The sequence below is a fragment of the Sturnira hondurensis genome, unplaced genomic scaffold, assembly GCF_014824575.4.
Source record: "Sturnira hondurensis isolate 20B ecotype Veracruz unplaced genomic scaffold, ASM1482457v3 Scaffold0001074, whole genome shotgun sequence".
In the NCBI taxonomy this organism is placed as follows: domain Eukaryota; kingdom Metazoa; phylum Chordata; class Mammalia; order Chiroptera; family Phyllostomidae; genus Sturnira; species Sturnira hondurensis.
The window spans coordinates 3,844,415-3,865,903 of NW_028073705.1; the positions used below are offsets into that span (position 1 = coordinate 3,844,415).

General features: G+C 35.7%; 1 protein-coding gene across 1 annotated transcript in view; it reads left to right on the forward strand.

Annotated features, from left to right (window-relative positions):
- Window positions 1-12,025, forward strand: part of SUGT1 (SGT1 assembly cochaperone of MIS12 kinetochore complex) — a 49,562-nt gene extending 37,537 nt beyond the window's left edge. Inside the window, exon 13 of the mRNA XM_037060497.1 lies at window positions 10,687-12,025. Coding sequence (XP_036916392.1) covers window positions 10,687-10,788 — 102 coding nt within the window. The 3' untranslated portion in view covers window positions 10,789-12,025. The remainder of the gene's footprint in view (window positions 1-10,686) is intronic.
- Window positions 12,026-21,489: the final 9,464 nt, after the last annotated feature.

Sequence of the window (21,489 nt, forward strand, 5' to 3'; positions counted from 1 at the left end):
TGAGGATTTTAGCATCTCTGTTCATCAGGGATGTTGCCCTATAATTTTCTTTTTTTGTAGTGTCTTCATCTTCAGGATAATGCTGAATTTATAAAATGAGTTTAACCTTTCCTCCTCTTGAATTTTATGAAATATCTTGAGAGGGAGAGGTGTTAGTTCTCAGAATGTTTGGTAAAATTTACCTGTGAAGGCATCTGATCCCAAGGCTTTTGTTTTTTGTGAGTTTTTTGATTGTTGCTTCCATTTTACTAGGTGTAATCTATTTAACAGATTCTTCTTCCTGAGTTAGTTTTGGAAAATTGTATGTTTCTATGAATTTATCCATTTCGTCCATTTGTAAAGTTTGTTGGCCTGTGGTTGTTCCTCATATTTTCTTACAATCCTTTGTATTTTTTGGTGTCAGTTTTTATTTCTCCTTTTCTATTTCTATTTTTATTTATTTGGTTCTTTTCTCTTTTCTTCTTGATGAGTCTGGTTTTAAAGGTTTGTCAATCTTGTTTATGTTTTCAAAGAACCATTTCTTGGGTTCATTGATGTTTTGTTTTTTTGGTTTTTTTTAGATTCTATTTCATTTATTTCCTCTCTGATCTTTATTATTTCCTTCCTTCTATTCACTTTGGGCTTTGTTTGTTTTTTAGGTTCTTTTAAGTGTAAAGATAGATAATTTATTTGAGCTTTTTCTTTTTTTTTTTTTTTTGAGATAGGCCTGTCTGAGATGCTATGATTTTCCCTCTAGGATTGCTTTCCCAGTGTCCCACAGGTTTTGGATTGTGTGTCCTTGTTTTCATTGGTTTCCAGCTATCTTTTGATTTCTTCTTTGATGTCATTGTTGACCCATTTATTATTTAATAACATATTATTTAGCTTCCATGTCTTTACTTGCTTTTCATTCTTCTTTTTCATTGAATAACTTTTTACTTTCCTTAAAAATCAGTTGAGTATTTTTCTGAATCTGTTTCTGCGTACCCTGTTTCATTGGTCTACAGGTCTATCCCCTAACAAGGGGACACCACAGTGTCGATTACTGAAGTTATATAAATGTTGAAATTGGGCAGATACATTCTTCCTATTTAATTTATTTTCAAAATTTTTATTCTAGTTTCTTTACCATTGCATATAAATTTTAGAATATTTTGTCTGTGTATAGCAAAATCATGTTGGGAATTGTATTGAACTATATATTAATTTGGAGAGATTGACATCTTGGCTGTATTGATTTTTCTAACCTGTTTGCTTAGGTTTTCTTTGATTCCTTAGATCAGCATTGTGCAATTTTCAGCATGTAAATCCTGTGCATGTTTTGCTAGATATACCTAAGTATTTAATTCTTTTTCTGAGTGATTATAAATGATTTATATATTTAATATTTGTTTGCTGTTAATACCTAGAAATACAGTTGGTTTTTTTAAATGTTTATCTTATATTCTGTTTTTTTAACTTACTGGTGTTATGAGATTTTCTGGTAGATTCTTTGTGATTCAAAATTAGATTCCTTCTATTTTCTACATCATATCTTTAAATATGGATAGTTTTCTTTTTCTTTCTGATATGTGAGCATTTTATCTTCATTTATTGCTGTATTGAACTGACTGGAACTTCTAGCACTGTATTATTGATTAAGAGAGGTGAGAGTGGACATCCCCATCTTAAGGGAAAAATCAGTCTTTCACCATTAAGTATGTTAGTTATAGGTATTTTGTAGATGCTCAGTCAAATGAAAGTTCTGCTCTTTTCCTGTTTTTTCACTGAGATTTTTATCATGAGTGTGTGTTGACTGAATGTAATGCTTTGTCCACATTGATCAATATAATTATGTGACTTTTCTTCACTAGCCTGTTTTACAGTGGTGACTTATTATAATAAGTATGATTGATTTCTACTGTTGAACCAACCTCGCATCCCTGGAATAAACCCCACTTTTTCCTAATGTATACCTTTTAAAATATATTACTCAATTATATTTTAAAATACTTTGTTGAAGGTTTTTATGTCTGTATTCATGAGGCATATTTGTCAGTAGTAGTCTGTTTTTGGTACTCTGATTTTGGTGTCAGGGTAATACTAAGTTTATAAAAGGAATTGGGAAGTGCTTCAGATTCTGTTTTTTGGAAGACCTTGTGTAAAATTGGAAGTGTTCTTTCTTTAAACATTCTTTAAATCGATGAAACCATCTAGACTTATTCATTTCTTGGGGGGGGATTAAATTATAATTTTAATTATCTTAAGAGCAATTGAACCATTTGTTTCATGTTGAGTAACTAGGGGTAGTTTGTGTTTTGAGGACTTGGTCTATGCTAAGTTGTTAGTGTTGGGACTATTCCCTTGTTATCATTTTGATGTCTGCAGGATCTCTGATGATACTCCATTTCATTCCTATAATGGTGATTTGTGTATTCTCTCTTTATTTTCCTTTGTCAGGCTTGCTAGAGGATTGCCAACTTTATTGATTCTATCCAAAGAATCAGCTCTTTGTTTATGCTTAAAAACTTCTTTTCCCTATATATTTTTAAATTTTATTCACTTTTGTTTTTTATCATTTTCTTCTATTTGATTTGGATTTATTTTGCTATTCTTTTCCTGAGTTCTGCAGATGTGAGCTTAGATTGTAGATTTGACCCTTTTTCTCTTTTGTGTAGGTTTATGCTATAAATTTCCCTCTCTGAGGGTTTTAACTGTTTCTCATAAGTTTTGATGTTATATTTTTATTTTTATTCAATTCAGTATATATTTTTATTTTATTTGAGACATCGTTGTCTCATTGTTTAGATCAGGCATCCCCAGCCTTAGGGCCAAGAACAGGTACTAGTCCAGGCTTGTTAGGAATCAGGCTGCACAGCAAGGGGTGAGCTTGACTGTAATATGCTTGAATCATCCTGAAACCATCCCGAAACCATCCCCCCACCATCTCCGGTTCATGGAAAAATTGTCTTTCATCGAACTGGTTCTTGGTGTTAAAAAGGTTGGAGACTGCTGATATGTTGTCTGGTATGTTGTGTATTTTCTAAGGGTGTGGAAGTATTCCCGCTGTCTTTCTATTACTGATTTCCAATTATATTCCATTGTTGTTTGTGAATATGTGCCATATGATTTACTTTCTTTTAACTTTGTTGACACTTTATGTTTTATTGCCTAGGATTTGATTTGTCTTAATTAAACTTTTACCTGAGAAGAATGTGTTCTGCTGTTCAGTGGAGTGTTCTATAAATACCAGTTGGATCCTTTTGGTTGATATTTTTATTGAATTCCTCTATATCATTGCTGATTTTCTCTCTTATTCTATCAATTATTGAGAGAGGGTCTCGTAGATTTGTGTTTTTGCTTAATGTGTTTTTCTAGCTATGTTTAATAGCCATTTAGGATTACTTTGTCTTCATGGTGGGTTAGTCTTTTACATAATTACATAATGTCATTCTCTGGTAATTTTTGTTGATATTAATATAGCCTATTTTTTCTGTTTTCATTAGTTTTTGCATAGTATGTCTTGTTTCATCCTTTTACTTTCAACCAGTGTATGTCATACTTAATGTGACTTTCTTTAGATAGCATATAGTTGGGACAGTGATTATCAATATTTCAACCTACTGTTACAACATTAGGCATTTAATGTTATTTAGAAGTCAGGTAAGCATTCTTACTTAATTATTAAAGATACTTCCACACCTTAGTGTCACCTCACACATCACCTGTTACAGTGTCTCAAAAGAAAAAACAACCCTTAAAAAGAGAAATTATGGATGAAGGAAGATTATTGAATGAAGAGTAGACAGATGACCAGTTTTTTGTTGAGGCAGAAAGTAAGGCACTGTGCTTAATTTGTAAGGAATTTGTGCAAGTTTTCAAAGACCCTGATTTGACATGCATTAAGTATAAAAACATGCTGCCAAACTCAGTGTGTATGAAGGATTGTGTCATAAGGACAAAAAAGTCTGTCTTAACAAAAATTTTTTCAAAAAGTTACAACTTGGTTGTCTTCCACTGTAAAAGCTAGTTATGTGGCAGCATATTTAATAGCAAAATAATCAAAACCATTTACTGATGTTGAGTTTATTAAGCAATGTACAGAAAGTGTGGCAGATATAATTTGCCCTGGAAAAAAGGGGGATGATATTTCTAAAAGCAATTTGTTTCCCCAGACTATGGCCAGGCAAGTCGAAGAAATTGGAAAATCAATTGAAAGAAGTTTGGAGAGTAAAGCTGCTAATTTTAAATTTTATGCTTTGGCAATGGATGATAGCACTGATGCTACAGATATGGCTCAACTTGTCTTTTTTAAAATATATGTTTTATTGGTTATTCTATTACAGTTCCATTTTTTTCCTTTTATTCCCCTCTGCCCTGTACCATCCCCGCCATCATTCCCTCACCTTAGTACATGTCATGTCCATGGGTCGTACATGTAAGTTCTTGGCTTCTCCATTTCCCATGCTATCCTTAACCTCCTTCTATTTTGTACCTACCATTTATGTGTCTTATTCTCTCTCTCCCCCCCCCCCCATTTTCCTCATCTCCTTCCCCACTGATAACCCTCCACATGATCTCCATTTCTGTGATTCTGTTCCCATTGTAGTTGTTTGCTTAGTTTTCCTTTTCGTTTTTTAGGGTCAGTTGTTGATAGTTGTGAGTTTGTTGTAATTTTACTGATTGTAGTTTTGATCTTTTTCTTAGATAAGTAAGTCCCTTGAACATTTCATAAAATAAGGGCGTGGTAATGAGGACCTTTTTTATCTTGATCTTATCTGGGAAGCACTTTACCTGCCTGTCCATTCTAAAATGATAGCTTTGCTGGATAGAGTAATCTTGGATGTAGGTCCTTGCCTTTCATGACTTCGAATACTCCTTTCCAGATCCCTCTTACCTGCATGCAAGGTTCCTTGCATGAGAAATATTTCCTTGAGAAATCAGCTGATAGGCTTATGGACATTCCTTTGTAGGTAACTGTCTCCTTTTCTCTTGCTGCTTTTAAGATTCTCTCCTTATCTTTTGTCTTGGGGATATTTAATTATGACGTGTTTTGGTGTGTACTTTCTTGGGTCCACTTCTTTGAGACTCTCTGAGCTTCCTGGACTTCCTAAAAGTCTATTTCTTTTGTCACATTGGGGAAGTTCTCCTTCATTGTGTTTTCAAATATGTTTTCCATTTTTTGCTCTTCCTCTTCTCCTTCTCACACCCATGTGATTTGGGTGTTGGAACGTTTAAGGTTGTCCCAGAGGTTCCTAAGCCTCTCCTCATTTTTTGAATTTCTGTTTCTTCATTTTGTTCTGGTTAAATGTTTCTTTCTTCCTTCTCCTCCAAATCATTGATTTGAGTGCCTGTTTCCTTTGCTTTTGGTTCCCTTTATTTCACTTTTCATATTTTACTTTTTATAGCTTTCTCATTTTCCTCTGTTTTGGGACTATACCCCACCATTTCTGTGAACATCCCACTTACCAGTGTTTGAACTCTGCATCTGATAGGGTGACTATCTCTTTTTTATCGCTTAGTTCTATTTTTTCTGGAGCTTTTATCTGTTCATTTGGGTCATATTTTTTTTTTGTCTTGGGGCACCTGTTAACTAGTATGGGAAGGAGGAGCCTTAGGTATTCCCCAGGGTGGGGCAACTCACGTAGCTGTGTTGTGGCACTGTATATGGGGTAGGGGTCTGAGAGGGCAAAATACTGCTTGCCCAGTTCTCTGTTGGCTTTCTGTCACTTCTGCTGCTGCCCACAGGCAAATGTGTCCATCTGGTGCTCATTCCCAGGTGAGTGGTTTTGTGTACATTCTAGGACCCTGTGGGTCCTCCAGTGGACTCTCCTATGAGGCTGGGAGTTTCTCCTGTCACAGAAACCCCCACAGATTTTTTCAGTTAGAAGTTTTGAGGCTTTACTTTCCTGCACTGGAACTCTGGGTTCCACGGTCTTTTTCATTTCCCAGTTGTTCTTCCAGTTTGTGTGCACAAATGTGGGACCACCCAGTCCTCCAGCCACCACCTTGCCGTGAGTCTTCTCAGCCCCTCCTACAGGTCTGGATGAATGTTTCTTCTTTAACTCCTTAGTTAAATTTTCTGGCAGTGCTGGCTATTTTTTATTTTTGAAATTTGTTATTGTCCTTTTGGTTGTGCAAGGAGGCAAAATGTATCTGTATATGTCTCCATCTTGGCTAAAGGTCCTCAAGTTGTTTTTATTGGAGGTACTGGTGACAAATATAATGTCACTGAAGAAATGGCTTCTTTAGTGCCATTAAAAGACACAACTAAATCAAGAGATTTATATGAAGCAGCAAAAGAAATGTTAAAGCCATTTTCTTTTGTCAGCATATCTGGTATAGTTACTGATGGTGCCCCGGTGATGGTAGGCAAAAGAGAGGGACTTGTAAAATTAATAGGAGACAATGCAATTGTAGCCCAAAAGTCATGTATAATGAAGTATCATTGCATAGTGCATCAAGAAAATTCAAGCATAAAAGCATTCAGAATGGATAATGTAATGCAAATCACCATCAAGACTATGAATTTCAAAGAGCCATAAGATTGAATCATTGCCTATTCCAGAAATTCCTTAAAAGTATGGATGTTGACTGTGGCAACATCATTTACTTTTCGGAAGGAAGGTGGTTAAGTTTGGCCAAATGTCGCAAAGGTTTTATGATTTGCGAGTCGTTTATGTTATCAAGTTGTTTATGGTATCAAAAAACAAATTTGAGCCGGAACTTGACGATGGGAACTAGGTCACAGATTTAGCATTTTTAGTGGATTTCACTGCTCATCTAAATGAGTTAATGCATCTTCAAAGTTAAAACCAACTTAACCAATACCATATTTCAAACCATAACTGTGTTCAAAATGAAACTGAAATTACGGCAAGCTCAAATTAAGGCAAACAATTTTATGCATTTCAACACATTGGCTAAACACAGTCCTGTGAACAGCAAAAAATATGCAGCCTTGCTTTTCCATTTGATAGAAGAATTTGAAAACAGATTTCAAGATTTCCAGGTAAATGACATTTTGCTTTGTTCGCAACTCCATTTTCAGTGTGCATAAATATGTTACCTGCCAATTTCTAAATGGAATGCAACCTGAGATTCAGATTATAGAAAAATTTGATCATGCCTCTTTACTGGACTTTTATGTTACAGGTCCTGTCTTCCCAGAGACAAATATTCCTTACTTCACAATCATGCCTTACTCATGTCATTGCTATTGGCAGCACCTACGTTTGAGAGCAATTATTTTCAAGAATGAAACACATTGAGTAAAATTGGAACCAAAATAAGTGATGAGCACCTTGAGAACTCACTGAGAATTGGAACTACTGTCAAACCAGATATTGATGCACTAATTTCTCAAAGACATCGTCAGATGTCCCACACTAGTTTTGTGTTGCCCTTTTATGATAAAAAATACTGAGAAGAAAAAGTGACATTTATTACTTAGATATATACATTTTCTACATTAGTGATCACAGACTTGGGGCCTGTTTGACAATTTTAAAAGATTATCGAATAAACCTCTTGCATAATTAGGGCTATTATGTGAGGACTTTTTTGCTTATCTATGATGACAGATATCACGAAAATTATGTGTGGACCTTTTTTTATTCATAGGTTTTTGTTAGTGTTTATGTATTTCTTTATTTTAAGATTTTCTTTATTTGTTTTTAGAGAGAAGGGAAAGAGGGGGAGAAACATCAGTGTGCAGCAGTTGTCTCTCATGTGTCCCTACTGGGGACCTGGCCCACAACCCAGGCATGTGCCCTGACTGGGAATCAAACTGTCGACACTTTGGTTCCTAGGCCCAGGCTCAATCCACTGAGCTACAACATCGATGGAGTGTTTGTGTATTTAATATGTGGCCCAAGACGACTGTTTTTCTTCCAGTGTGGCCCAGAGACTCCAGTGATGTTGGATACCCCTGCTTTAGGTGTTCTTTTAGGGTAGATGTGCTCATGACAAATTCTTTGTCTTGGCAAGGATTTCTTAGGGTTTATATTGATTGGGGATTGCTGAGTTTCTTGAATTTCTAGGTGTATGTCTGTCACTTCTCAAATTTGGGAAATTTTCAGCCATTGTTTCATTGAGTACTTTTTCAGACCTGCCTTCTTTGTTCTCTCCTTCCTGGAACTTGATGACACAAATGTTAGATATTTTGTTAGATCCCATGCATCCCTAGGGACTCTCTTCCTTTTGTCTCTATTTTCTGTCTTTGAAATTTGGTGATTTATATTGTTCTGTTTTTCAGTTCACTGATTGTTTTTCTGTCCCCTCTGTTCTTGAGCCCATCCTCTGACCTTTTTATTTCAGTTGCATTGTTTAATTCCAAAACTTTGCAAGTAGTTCTTTACATCTTGTTTCTTTGTTAAGGCTACTTTTTCATTTATTTCAAACAAGTGTATAACTTCTTGTTAAAGCATTTTTACCATGACTATTTAAAAATCTTTTCCAGATAATTTTAACAGCATGTATTGTTTTCTTTTTTTTTAATTGCAATCTGTACTTTGCCTAGTGTTTTTTACCAGTGTCAAGTGGTTTTCAGTGGAAACCTGGATGTTTTCATGTTAAGCAGTGGGACTCTGGATCTTTTTTAAAACCTCTGTTTTAGTTGGATTTCTCTCACGATCAGCCTCACAGAGGAAGTTAAGGTGCACTGCCTTATTACTGCTGTTTGGCCTCCTCAAACTCCTTAAACATTTGGTACCTCCTTGTCACTGCTGGGTGTAGGAGTTCTGCCTCCCCACGTGTTTCGTTGGCTGTGGCAGCAGGGGAGGTGACTGCATTATAGTCTAGCACAGGTGGAAGTCTAGGCTCCCCACTCAGCTTTTGCTCACTTGGGTGGGGCCACAGGTTTTTCTTTGGTGTTTAGATGAAGTAGAGCAATTATTGTCTAAAAGTTTTCTGACTACCTAGGCTGTCTTTATGATTTTTTTTCATCCTTTGGCTACAGAGATCAGACTATTATTGGAACTTGATATTTTTTCCCCCCACATACTTTTGCATTTCAAGCCTCTTTAGCTCTAACTCTAGGGTATACAAGATAGAAAGAAAACCTAGGGAACTCACCATTTGTTGTTTCTTGGTCTGTCATCTTTTCACCTTTTAGATTCTTATGTTCATCGCACATACACAATGTCCAAGGTTTTTAGTTGTACTTAATGGGAAGAATAAGAAAAAGCATATTTACTCCATTTTCCCAGAAGAAGTCAGCCAATCTCATCTCAGTATTGACTTTTAAGAGTGTGCTAGAGAAAGTAGCAGTGTGTGAAATTTCAAAGATAGATTATAGGATCTGCACCCATTTTCATACAGAAACTTTGCTAATTGTAATTGAACCATGTACACCCATAAAATAAGCCATTTGTTTGGCAACATTGATCTGAAACATACTTAAGGTTGCTGCTCTCCTTGTGGAAATCCAAAGGAAACAAAATAGAGTCTATCATGTATGATCTTCTAGCCTAATTGGGACAAAAAGATCATCATATACAAAATAATCTGGGAATTGCTTAATTGCACTAATAATCTGTAGAGAAGGGAAATAAATTTAATCAGTGAATATGATCAGATTATAAATTAATTATATTTCCTTCAGTCCTCTTAAGAGTAGCTTATTATATAGATTTATCCAGTTTTATTCAGTATTTTATTTGAGGCCTACCAGGTGCTGGGCCATTGTGTTTAGATCTAGGATATAAGTATTAGTAAAATATGCTCCTGGTTTTTAAGAGCTTTAGTTGGAGCCAATGGTGGGAAGCAGATGAAAGAAAGAAAGAAGGCCGACCCTTAAAGTTTCAGTAGTGCAATGCCATACATGTTATATTTATGGTAATTATGCTCATACAGAAGACAGATTTCTACCAGAGTTCTGATAAGAGTCAAAGAAGGCAGGAGAGATATGGGGACATCTTGTGTTTGGCATATAATTAAAGACATAAAAATAACTAGAGTGGAAAAGAGCATCCCATTCAAAGCACCTCATGTAAGGGAGCTTGGCAGAGAGTGGCGCATGGGTTATAGTGAGGTTTTGGTGTAATGGTAGGTAGGGTATGTAACTTTATACATTTGCCAGTAACACAGCTGATTATTTTAAAATGTTTAGATTCACATTTTTTTTGTTGTAATCCAAGTCAATGAATTTTTATTACATTAGAATAACAAATGCCCAGAAAGATTTTTAAGTTATTTATGAATATGCAAGCATTGGCGGGTGGGATATTTAGTAAATACTGCACAGATAACCAATTTTTTACTGAAACACTTTGTATACCTGTGTGTGTGCACCTTGATTTAAAAAAGTTTTCAGCATAAATTTGCATATATTTGAAGTTATGTCCAGCCAATGTAGAAAGAGTTAACTGTGCCTGTTTTTTATTGTCCTTGATAAAAAGATTACGTCGTCATTTTCTTTGGAAGCCAGTTTTATTCTCATGTAAAGGTAGTTTTTCCACGTGGGCCTCTCTGCTCATCAGAGGGAGATGTGGTGCTGCATATGGGAACATGCTGCTCCTACCTGCCTACTCCGGAGTTCCCTTTGCAGCTTTTGCAGAACATAGTAACTTCTCTGGAAAGCTTAAGGTTAAATCAGAATATTGTCTTGTGTTTTTAGGAAGCCAAACATTGCTTATATTTGGGAATCTATGTTTAGAAGAGTTTTAGAAAAAATATTATTTTGATTATGTGGTCCAAGAATTAATCTATTTTTATTTCTTATTACAGATGGAGTCTGGTGGTACAGTTTTGAGTACCAACTGGTCTGATGTAGGTAAAAGGAAAGTTGAAATCAATCCTCCTGATGATATGGAATGGAAAAAGTACTAAATAAATTAATTTACTACCACTGTATTGCATATATTCACCTAATGCCCATTGTGTATTAATATTGCATTCTTGAATTTTGAACACTGAGTATCTTTTTCAAAGCTTATACCTCTTTACCTCTTTGTGCTTTAGAAATTATTTTCCTTCAAGTGTTCTAAGTTTCTAATGAAGAATGAAGATCATATTTTGTCACTCTCTTTTTAAGGATTTCAGACACGCTGAAATGGAGTGAAGTATCATTTGCTACTAGAAAGATTAGTTCTGCACAGTTGTGCGAGTGGAGGAATGGTTCATGGGTGTCTCGGTTTATTGCCTTATTTTTGATGCAGTATTCTGTTAATAATTTATCAGACTTGACAACTTTAGGTGAGCATAGATTTTTCAACTTCAGTGTTACCATGTTTGCTTTTGAAAACTGCTTTTGAAATAAGTTGTAAATACAGTTTTTTTCTATGAAGAAATTTGGTTTATTTACGTTTTTCTTAAGTATCCAATGAGAACTTTGAGCAATTATTTATTACAGGGAATTCCCATTTGGTTCTTTTTATGGGAAGTATTTATAATTGCACTGATATTTGGATTACTACCTTCCAAATTCCTTTATAAAACACAGACACCTGAGTTTAACAAGCAGCAAATTTAACTGTACTGAAGGCTGATCTGTGAAGAGGAAAGGAAAGAGTGATTTAGGAAAGCCCGTCTTCACATCAAGCTGCTTTTTTGCCGCATTCCTGAAATTACAGCACTGGCAGTTTGGTTTGGTTTTTTCAGGGTTGTTTATTTCTTTTTTGTATTTTTTTTTCTTTTATTAGAAGATCTCACATCCCCATGATTACTTTGGTTTCATTGGTTTAGGGTAGCTTCTGAGAAGATACATTAGTATGTATATGTTTAGTATCTGTTTAGTAACATTTTGTGGTAACGCATTACTCTGCCATGGTAGCTGAGGATAGAATGAGTGGGAGGCAAATAAATCAGCCATCATTTCAGCCTCTGAAAGAGTGGGAATTTAGCTTCTTCTGGTCATTGGACATGAAGTGTTGGGTTGTTCATCAGGAGAATTGTGGGATGACACCAGACCATGCCCAGACCTGTTACAGCTATATAGACATGGGGTGGAGGGAGGAGCTCACTCGTCCTTCTGCCCATTTAGAGCTGCAAACTACATTTTTTTTGAACACTGAAGGAAAATGCAACATTAAGTTCCTGATTTTATGAATTGCTAAAATTTTCTCGAGGAAAAACAGTAGTGAATTTTGCATTCTCTGTGTTAAATTTTCTCAGTACCATTAATCCTAAGAGATAGGTAGGCTATTGCTACACAGGAGGTTTCAGGGAAGAATCCAGAGACAAGAATCCCAGCTCTAGCATGTCTCTGCCACTAATTAGCTTTATTAATCAGGTTTAGGCTTTCTGTCTTACTGGTAGTTGCTGCATCTGTAAATAATCTACAGGGTCTTAAGAGTTATAATTAAAAGTCCAAGGGCCCTAGCTGGGTAGTTAAGTTGGTTAGAGCATCATCCCCAATACACCAAGATTGTGAGTTCAGTCCCTAGTAAGGGCACAACAACAAGCAACCAATGGATGCATAAATACTTGGAACAACAAAAATAATCCATGTTTGGTTCTCTGTTTTTCTCTTTCTAAAAACAAAAATAAAAAAAGCCTGTGATAATTTTTTTTAAGATTATCTTTAGAGGGGAAGGGAAGGAGAGAAGGAGAGAAATATCAACATGTGTTTGCATCTCCTGTGTCCTCTGCTGGGAATTGGCCTGCAACCCAGGCATGTGCCCTGACTGGGAATTGAACCTCCATCCTTTGATTCGCAGGCCTGCACTCAATCCACTGAGCTACACCAGCCAGGGCGGAAAAAGCCTAAGATTCTAAATACAGAAACATTTTTGCCACTTAGAGTAACTTTTTCTTTGTTAAGAATGATGCTATTATAATAGAAGTTTACTTTTTAAAAAAGTACTAGTTTTCTTGTATTTTAAAGAATACATTATATCTGAAGTGCTTACCTATTGGCAGGGTTTATGTAGTAGTGGTGTGGGATTCAGAATTTTGCTCAGCCAAATGGAGTTTCTAATAAACATGGTTTACATTATGAAATTATAAAATGTACCTGATCTAAATATAGTGCATATTGGTAAAGAAGGGAATTTGAAGAAATAGGTTAGATTGTTGTCTAAAGTGCTGCTTTTCTTTCAGTATTATAATGAAAATTTGTAACTCCAGAAAGTTAAAAACTTCATTTTGATTAAGAACTGCATAACTCTACTCTGTTATCTTAGCTGTTAGTCGGTCTCATTTTTTTTCTAGACTCCCATTTTCAGATCTCAAATTTTGATTCTTTTAATACTCCCGGTTAACGTTTTGTTTCTCAATATGTACATATTTTTCACTTAATACTTCTTTTTAAATTTCAATCCTGAAATCTATTTTTATTTCTTACTCTTAAATTCTTCATCTGGTTTCCTGATTTATGTAATCACTTGCACCTTGATGACTTTGCAGAATTTTCCCACTATTTTCAAAGAATCTTGATGGGATGATCTGCTTCTTTGAAATCTGCTATCAAGTAACCTTGGTGGATACAACATAGGTTTGAAACATTGGGTCAATTTTGATAATTCTGTTTTGTATCCTAATCCACTTGGAGTTGGTTACTAACTAATAAGTTCAGTCTTTAATATTGGCAATTCCTGGCCGCTTAAAAAAATCTGCTTTTTTCGACCTATATGGAATGGAGGGGAAAGGATGGTTTGCATTGATAATTACAATTTTAAAATTATTTTTGTTCCTTAGATTTGTGATAGTCAGTAACTGCAGAACATTGAATCATTATTGTTATTGACTTCTTGAGAGAAGAATTTCTTAGCAAGCTACTACTATATGGGACAAGGAAGAAAAAACTTGGACTATTCTATCTAAATTTTTTAGATAAATTTCAGATAAATTTTTTAGATAAATTTCATACCTTCATTTTAAATGGAGGTATGTTACTATTGTATGAATAGTTTAATTTTAATTTAGTCCAATACTTATGTATTTGGTTATCCTTTCCTATTTACCTTTCTTCTTCCCCAGTTATGTACATTATCGCTTTATGTCACTGACCTCTCACATACATTACTGACGCAGACCAGTCTTGCCTATTAATTTACCAGCTGATCTGCCCAGTGCACTTTAATTCTGTTGGGATCTTCCTTGTTCAGATTAGTGTGCATCTCTCTGACTTGTAGCTGTTAATGACATTTCCAAAAGTAGGTAGAAAATTTCTGGGTGGTGTGTATGTGTTTCTGTTTGCTATGATAGCTATTTTTCTCTGTAATCAGCTTTAGAGAAGTGTATCTTTGCACTCATACTTGCTATCGTAGTCCCATAGAATATAGATTTCAGTTATATCTGCCTTGGAGGGAGCCACCAAGGAAAAACGAATAATAAAAGCTAAAAGGGCAAAATAATGGTTTCTTTGCCAGGAAGTCATGTGTAGTTTTATTTTTTGTTATATTTAATTTTTTTTGTTCAATTACAGTTGACATACTTTCAGGTGTACATCATAGAGATGAGACATTTACATAGATTATAAAGTGATCACCCTGATAAGTAGAGTACCCATCTGACACTGTACATAGTTATTATAATATTATTGACTATTCCCTGTGCTGTACTTTTATAACTCTGTGACTGTTTTTATAACTGGCAGTTGGCACATCTTAATCTCTTCCTCTTTTTATTAAGAGGAGTCATCAATATTCATCTGGTTTCCTTTGTCTCCAACTATGCATGTTCTGTTGTAAGATCATTTTATACACACCAAGAGATTTTATTTTGGAAATGTTTAGGAGCATGAAGATAAATTGGAGATACTGAATTCCTCACAGATGTTATTATTTGGAGTCGTCCTTGTGATTTGCTTGTGAAATTAATTTAACTCTTAGCCTCTCTTCCTACCTCAGTAAACTTGACCCCCAAATCAACTAAAATCATATATATTGCTAACCCATTAGGGCAATAGCGGTGGTAGCTGTTCTGTACTAGTATTTTTTATGGGCCAGGTGTCACTAAGTGCTTTATATACACTACCTCATTTATAAAAGCATTGTCAAGTAGTGATTGTGTGCTATTACTGCAGAATTTTTTAAAAATGAGGCTAACATTAAGTTCTTAGCCCAGATTTATTCCACTGATGAGTGAGGAAGCTGACATTTGAATCCAGACCTGTCAGACTCCAGTGCCTGTGCATTTAACAACTGACTACTGCTTCAGGCACATGTTGGGTGTACAGTGATTTTTAATAAGAAATCTGCTTTTTGACAATGAAGCAGATAACGTGCAAGTTGAATTACAGTTTTTTAAAATCCTCACCTGAGGACATATTTGTAGATTTTAGAGAGAGGAGAATATTGATCAGTATGTATGCACCCCGTATGCCTCCTGTATGCCCCCTGACTCAGCATTGAAGTCGTAACCTAGGTCTGTACCCTAACTGGGGATTGAACCTACAACCCTTTGGCGCAGGGGATAACGTTCCAGTCAACTGAGCCAAGTGGCCAGGGCAGTTGAATTATTTAGTAATTCTTGTACATGGGGTAGAATGATAATCCTAAAGATCAGAATATTATCAGTTTCTTAAGCAGGAAAGCTTATTAGAAACACAAATATCTACCTCTAATTGTTTTGCTTGGTGTTGAAGGTGCTGTTTTTCTCAAATCCGGGTAATTACAGAGAAACAAAATGTTGTTACCACTGCTGTAGGTGTAAGACTGGCACATTATGCTGATCACATTCTTTAAATGTGGGACCTCTCACACTGGTTTTTATTGTACAAATAAATGTTGATTATTTCAAGTTTTTGATCTATATACATGTAGTAGGGTCAGTGTTTCACTGATTTCTTCAATAAATGTGGAATAATTAAGGTTTAGTCCCTTTGTTCCAGTTGTTAGTATTGTGTATATATTCTGAAATTGAGCTTGTCCAGAATCTTCTAAATGTTACCTTTGCTGTGCCTTCAAATTAGAATTTTTAATTCTTACTTGGCAGTGAGACTTTTCATAACAGTCACATTGACTTTATTTTTCCCTATGATTATAGGATTTTGTTATACATAAAGATGTTTTAAAAACAATACTGTTTACCCAAAGACAATTTGTAGTTTAACAAAAAGGAGGAAAATCACCTTCAATGCCTATATGTGAGCTTTAAGAAACTCTAATATACAGTGAAACTAAATAATAGACTAAATAAACTATTTAGAGTTGTATAACAGAGCATTCTTTAATGCTCTGTTAAGTGCGTGAAAAGGCAGTATGTAAAGTAGTCGCTTGGGATCAAGTCCTTGCTACATTGCTCACTAGCAGAGTGACACAGTAGACTGGTCCTTGATGTCCGCACCTTAGTTTTTCTGTCTATAAAAATGGGCTATTTTGAGTCGAATGAGTTAATGTAATTCCACAATCATTTCTCCCAATCCAGAGGCTCTAAAAACCAAGTTAGATTGTATCACTCAATAGTCCAAAACCTGCTGTGGACAATATAGTTAGTTATACTTTGCTACAGAAACAATATGTTTAATTACAGAATGTTAGCATAGATCCTGCTGAGGGTGTCACAAAATATATGATGTGTCTATATTGTGGTATTCTGAAATCTCAAATTCTGGATTTAGAAACAAATCTGCTCCTAGGCTTTTGAAATAATTACGTACCTATCTATGTAAAGTTCAAAGAGCAGTGCTTAATGTCATAGATAGCATCAGCTTATTGTGTACACTTTGAGATGGAGAGGCGTTTAAATCCTATTGAAAGCCTTTTTGTCAGTTTGATGCCTGGTCAGGACACATGACTGAGCTGCAGGTTCAGTTCCTGGGTGGAGTGCATATGAGAGGCAACCGATTGATGTTTCTCTCGTACATCGATTTTCTCTCTCTCCCTCTTCCTCTCTCTAAAAAATAAATAAAAATTTAAACACATACACATATGTATGTATAAGTAAATTGAGTCCTTCAAGATTCAGAATTCTGTCTGAGGAAAGTGTATCCGTTAGTTAAAAATTGTTAGTATAGTTTTAACAATTTATATTTTGAGAGTGTAAGAGGTCCTAGAAAAGTTTTACATTTCAATGAGTAGTTATTTTCATCTGCTTAAGTGGCGCTTAAAAGTATCTTCAGCAGCACCTTAAAAAGAATCAAAAGTGTTAATTGTGGCAGAACATAAGAGGAGGGACCCCCAAAACACAGAATTTATTTTAAAATTGTGTATTCTTATGTTTAAATGTCAGTCACCTTCAAAGTACTTTGTATTGGATACAGTACATCAATCGAAGTGTTTTTTCCATTCCTCAGAACAGTGTTTGAACTCGATTTTGCTGCCTTTTACTGCTTCTGCCGTTTTTTGTTTCATTTCTTTCACATCATATAATGTTTCCCTTTGAGGACTCTTTTCATCTGAGGAAGCAAGTTGCTTGGGGTGAGATGGGTGAATAGGGAGACTGGGGCATGAGGGTCATGACATTTTTGGTCAAAACTGCTGAACACTGAGCAGCCTGGGATGGGCAGGTGCCTACCATGAGATGGACAAACACATTGAAAGAGTCTTCAAAAAGATTCACTGAAGCTGAACACAGCCTCTCACAACACTGCGAGCTGGCACACTGATGCAGATGGGTTCCTAGAACACTTCATCTAGTGAAGGAAGTCTGTACTACAAGGGGCTTGCCCTCCAGAAGATGATAATTTTGGGGGCCCTCCACCCACACTTGTACAAATTGTATGTAGAATGTTAAAGAACTTCTGTTCAGAAGTCCTTTGATTTTATTTAAGTCTTGTAACAGTAATACTACTAGGGTTTATAAAAACAAAGTGCAGAAAAACACCATATCTTGAGAACTATGAATTCTGTTGTTTCCATCAGTCTAGAGAAGCTGGTAGATTTTTACAAGAGTTAGTTTATCAATCCCATCCCCCCCCACCCCAAAGGTAGTTACTGGGGAGCAAAGGTAAGTTCATGCATGTACCACTGTGGACTCAGGCTTTTGGGGTTCTCCCCCAATTCCAGTTACCAGTTTTTGTTGATCATTTGTACTCTTAGCATTGACTTTTTCTGTGACATAATTGACTACCAATGAACAGTTTTAATGAAGTTAACTAGCTTAGACTAGGAATATATATTTAGTACCCATGAAATATGCTAAGATACCTAATGCATTTCCTTAGCTTTACTAATATTTTGCTATTTATTAGTTACAAAATGATAATTCTTTTCATTCCTACTGTACCACAGAGGCAAGTGTTTTATTGTGGAAAGGATACTAACGTGAATTTGGAATCATAAATTCCCAGTTCTGGTATTTTAATAACAGTGTAATTTGTGGACTAGTAACTCATCTGACATTTTTTTCTTATCTATAACACGGGGAAAATTATTTCTCAGGATTATGAGCATTTAAGTCCTGACTCAAAGTATATGACCAATAAGTGCTACTTCAGTATAAAGTCCTTGATTTTTTTTTTCTCGGTCATATTGAGTACTGACATTCCTAAAAGGACGGTAACAAGTGTGCCTATAATACCTGGTATTCAAGGGCTTTCATAATTCAGCCTCAAGAAATTTTTTATTTTCATCTGTCACTTCACTGTATACCTAAGTTTTAACCACACAGGGATACTCTAGGGGTCAGCAGACTTTTTCTATGAAGGGCCAAATAGGGCCTATTTTAGGCTTTGTGGGCCACGTATAGTTTCTGTTTCATGTTATTGTTATTTTTAGTTTGCAGACCTCTGCTGTGTTTGAATATCCTATGTGTTTGCATTGCTTCATCCACCCATTCTGAGAAGCTCCAGTTTCCTACTGATATATCAAAACTGCACTCATTGCTGCTTCCAGAAAAGCTGTTTAATCTTGTATTACTGTCAAAGGCTGACTTTGTAGCAACTGAATTGGGTTATTTACTAATGGTTGAGGCATTTATTAGATCGTGTGATAGACAAACCATAGTGTCTCATGAGCGTATTTGAGAGTCTGATGTATTCTCTCTATCATGTCACTACCACTGACTCATTTCTTCCCTCATGAGCTACTTAGAAGTGGGGGGGATGGGGTGTGGGGCAGTGGCTGGCTGGGAATGGGCCCTCAGAATTTGGTTGGTAGGTTGATGCATGCATGCATGCATAGAATGTCCTTATCTTTAAATGTCCCCAACAGTATGTCAGTATTCTTCTGAAATCCCCATTCCATGCCATCTTCAGGAATTCTTTGCTACTCCAGCTATGGTAATGTTCACTCCTTGTTTATGCTTTTATTACGGCACCTCTTGCAGTTTCAGTGATTTTAGGGTGTTTTGCAGTGGTGTCGTATCCTGTGTGTCCTGCTCAGTTACAGTGTTACTTTACTTAGCTTTGATTGTTTGGTAAAGAACAGAGTCTCTTTCACATAGTAGATACTCAAGTATTAGAACTGTTAACTTTACCCCAAACTAACTTAGATTTTTTAAAGTTTACTTTTTTTTTAAATATGATGCCATTGCAGTCAATCATTTATTCATCAATATGGATACAATAGTAATTTTTAAAGTATGTTTTCAATGTGAGGTCATGAGAACTAAGTCTGGCTTGTTCTTAAATAACATTATTAGAAGGAATAGCAGTTACATAACTAATCACAAGTGTAATATCCAAGTTTTTATTGTTTTGATAGTTTTCAGTTTCTTTTTTTTTTCTTTTTGGCCCTTAATGTTTTTAAACCAAAATACATGTTTCCCTAAAGAAAGGTCTGAAATTTATTTTCTGACTAGGTTAGCCATCCTTTCAGAAGAAATCTTGAGCCCGAGGGATTTGGGTAGAGTAAGGGAAGCTGGAGATTTACAAAGCCAAGCGTGCAGTTGGTTTGAGCATTTGGAGAGGTCTGCACACCAAGAGTGAGTTGAGCAATATCATTTATAAGTATACCAACTTCTGGCAAGAATGTGAACTGCTTAATAATACATTTTCTCTGGAAAATCTCCCCAAGATTTTTGAGACACTGAATACTATGTGACTCTCTTGTGAGGGTTGCTTTGTTTTAGCATTAACATCCTTGAAGTCTTTCAATAGAAATACACTTTTCAGTCAAAAGCCATATACCATTTTTCTTGGCATAGGTTTTCACTTTAATATAGGTGTTAAATAATATGGGTTAAGTGCAAAAATACATGGTTCATGATACAACCATTCATTCATTCAGCAACATTGAGAGCCAAGTATGTGCCAGACACTGTTCTAGGCTCTAGGGACACACTGGTGAACAAAAGTCCCTGCCATTATGGAGCTCAGCTTATAGGGGGAAATGAGCAAGATATATGTTAAGTGCTTGTAAGTGCTAAGGAAGAATACTGGGTATTCTTAGTGTCCTTATTGAGTGCAAAGAGGACACTGGTGGTTGAAAGTGGGGATAGGAGACCAAGTAAGAACTCGGTGAGCAGGTGACATTTGAATATAGATTTGCAGGGAGTGAAGGAATGAGCCTTGCAGGTACCTGAAAAAGCACTCCTGGCAGAAGGAACAGCAAAGGAAGCCTTCAGTACAGGAGTGAGCAAGGGGTTGAGATCACTGATGGGTGAGAGGGGCAGTGAGGTGCCTTGATAAGTAATAGAGATGAGATGATGGTAGCAAAGATCAAGGCTTTTCTAAGTTTAATATAATATTCTGTTGTCCTCAGTGCTGTCAAAATATTACCCAGTTTTCCCTACTTTTATCGAGTATGCGTACAGTCAAGTCAGATTTTATTTATAAATCTAGCGGATTGCAGTGTAGTTTTACTCAGAATACCTGATGGTATTGATGTTTATGGTTTGAGTTGTGGTATATGAGAAAATTAATGGGTATGTGGGAAGCCTTCAGTCTCAATACTCACCTTATTTATTCCTTTTTTTCCCTTCACATTAAATTGTAGGTAATACCACATTGTAGTGTAATCTTTGTTTAGGAAAAGCTATTCTGCAGTGTAAGTACAGTTATAGCAGAATAGATACTGAGACAATATTGGAATAACTAGCAGATTTCAAACAGGGGCTTAAGGATAAGTGTTGCTTAGAACTTTATGCTTAATAGAATGGTAAAAATCAGATCAGCAGGGCATGTTTTTACAGGCCATCTGCCAAGACTAAAAGTAGTTTTGGTACCTATTACTGCCTTAAATATGTATTTGCATTCCATCCCCTGTCAATATGAGGAGGCAAAACAAAGAAAAAAATAGAACTTTAGTCCTGGATAAATCTTAAATACTATTGTGTCCAACCTTTGGTTTCACAGGTGTATTTTCTTCACCAGAGCACTCTTGTATATTATTTTCTTCATAAACAATTCTTTAACACAACTCAGATAGTTGGTGATAGAATCATAATCTCACCTAAAACTAAATTATTTACCCTAATCTTGTACTGACTTCCTGACAGTTACCCTGAGTATCAGGCAACTAAAACTTAAGGTATGGGTAAAACTTAAGATAGGCTGCTGTGTAGTCTGTGATAGTGGTTCTCAAACTTGAAGGTGGGTAACTCTCACCTGGGAAGTTTTAAATCTAGGCTTTCTTAGCCGCCTTCCTGAGATTTTGAATCAGTAGGTTTAGGATAAGACCCAGTAAATCTGTGTTTTTAATGACTGTGGGTACTGAAATATGTAATGACCTGGGGCATTGCCCTTAAAAACCACAGATTTCAAGG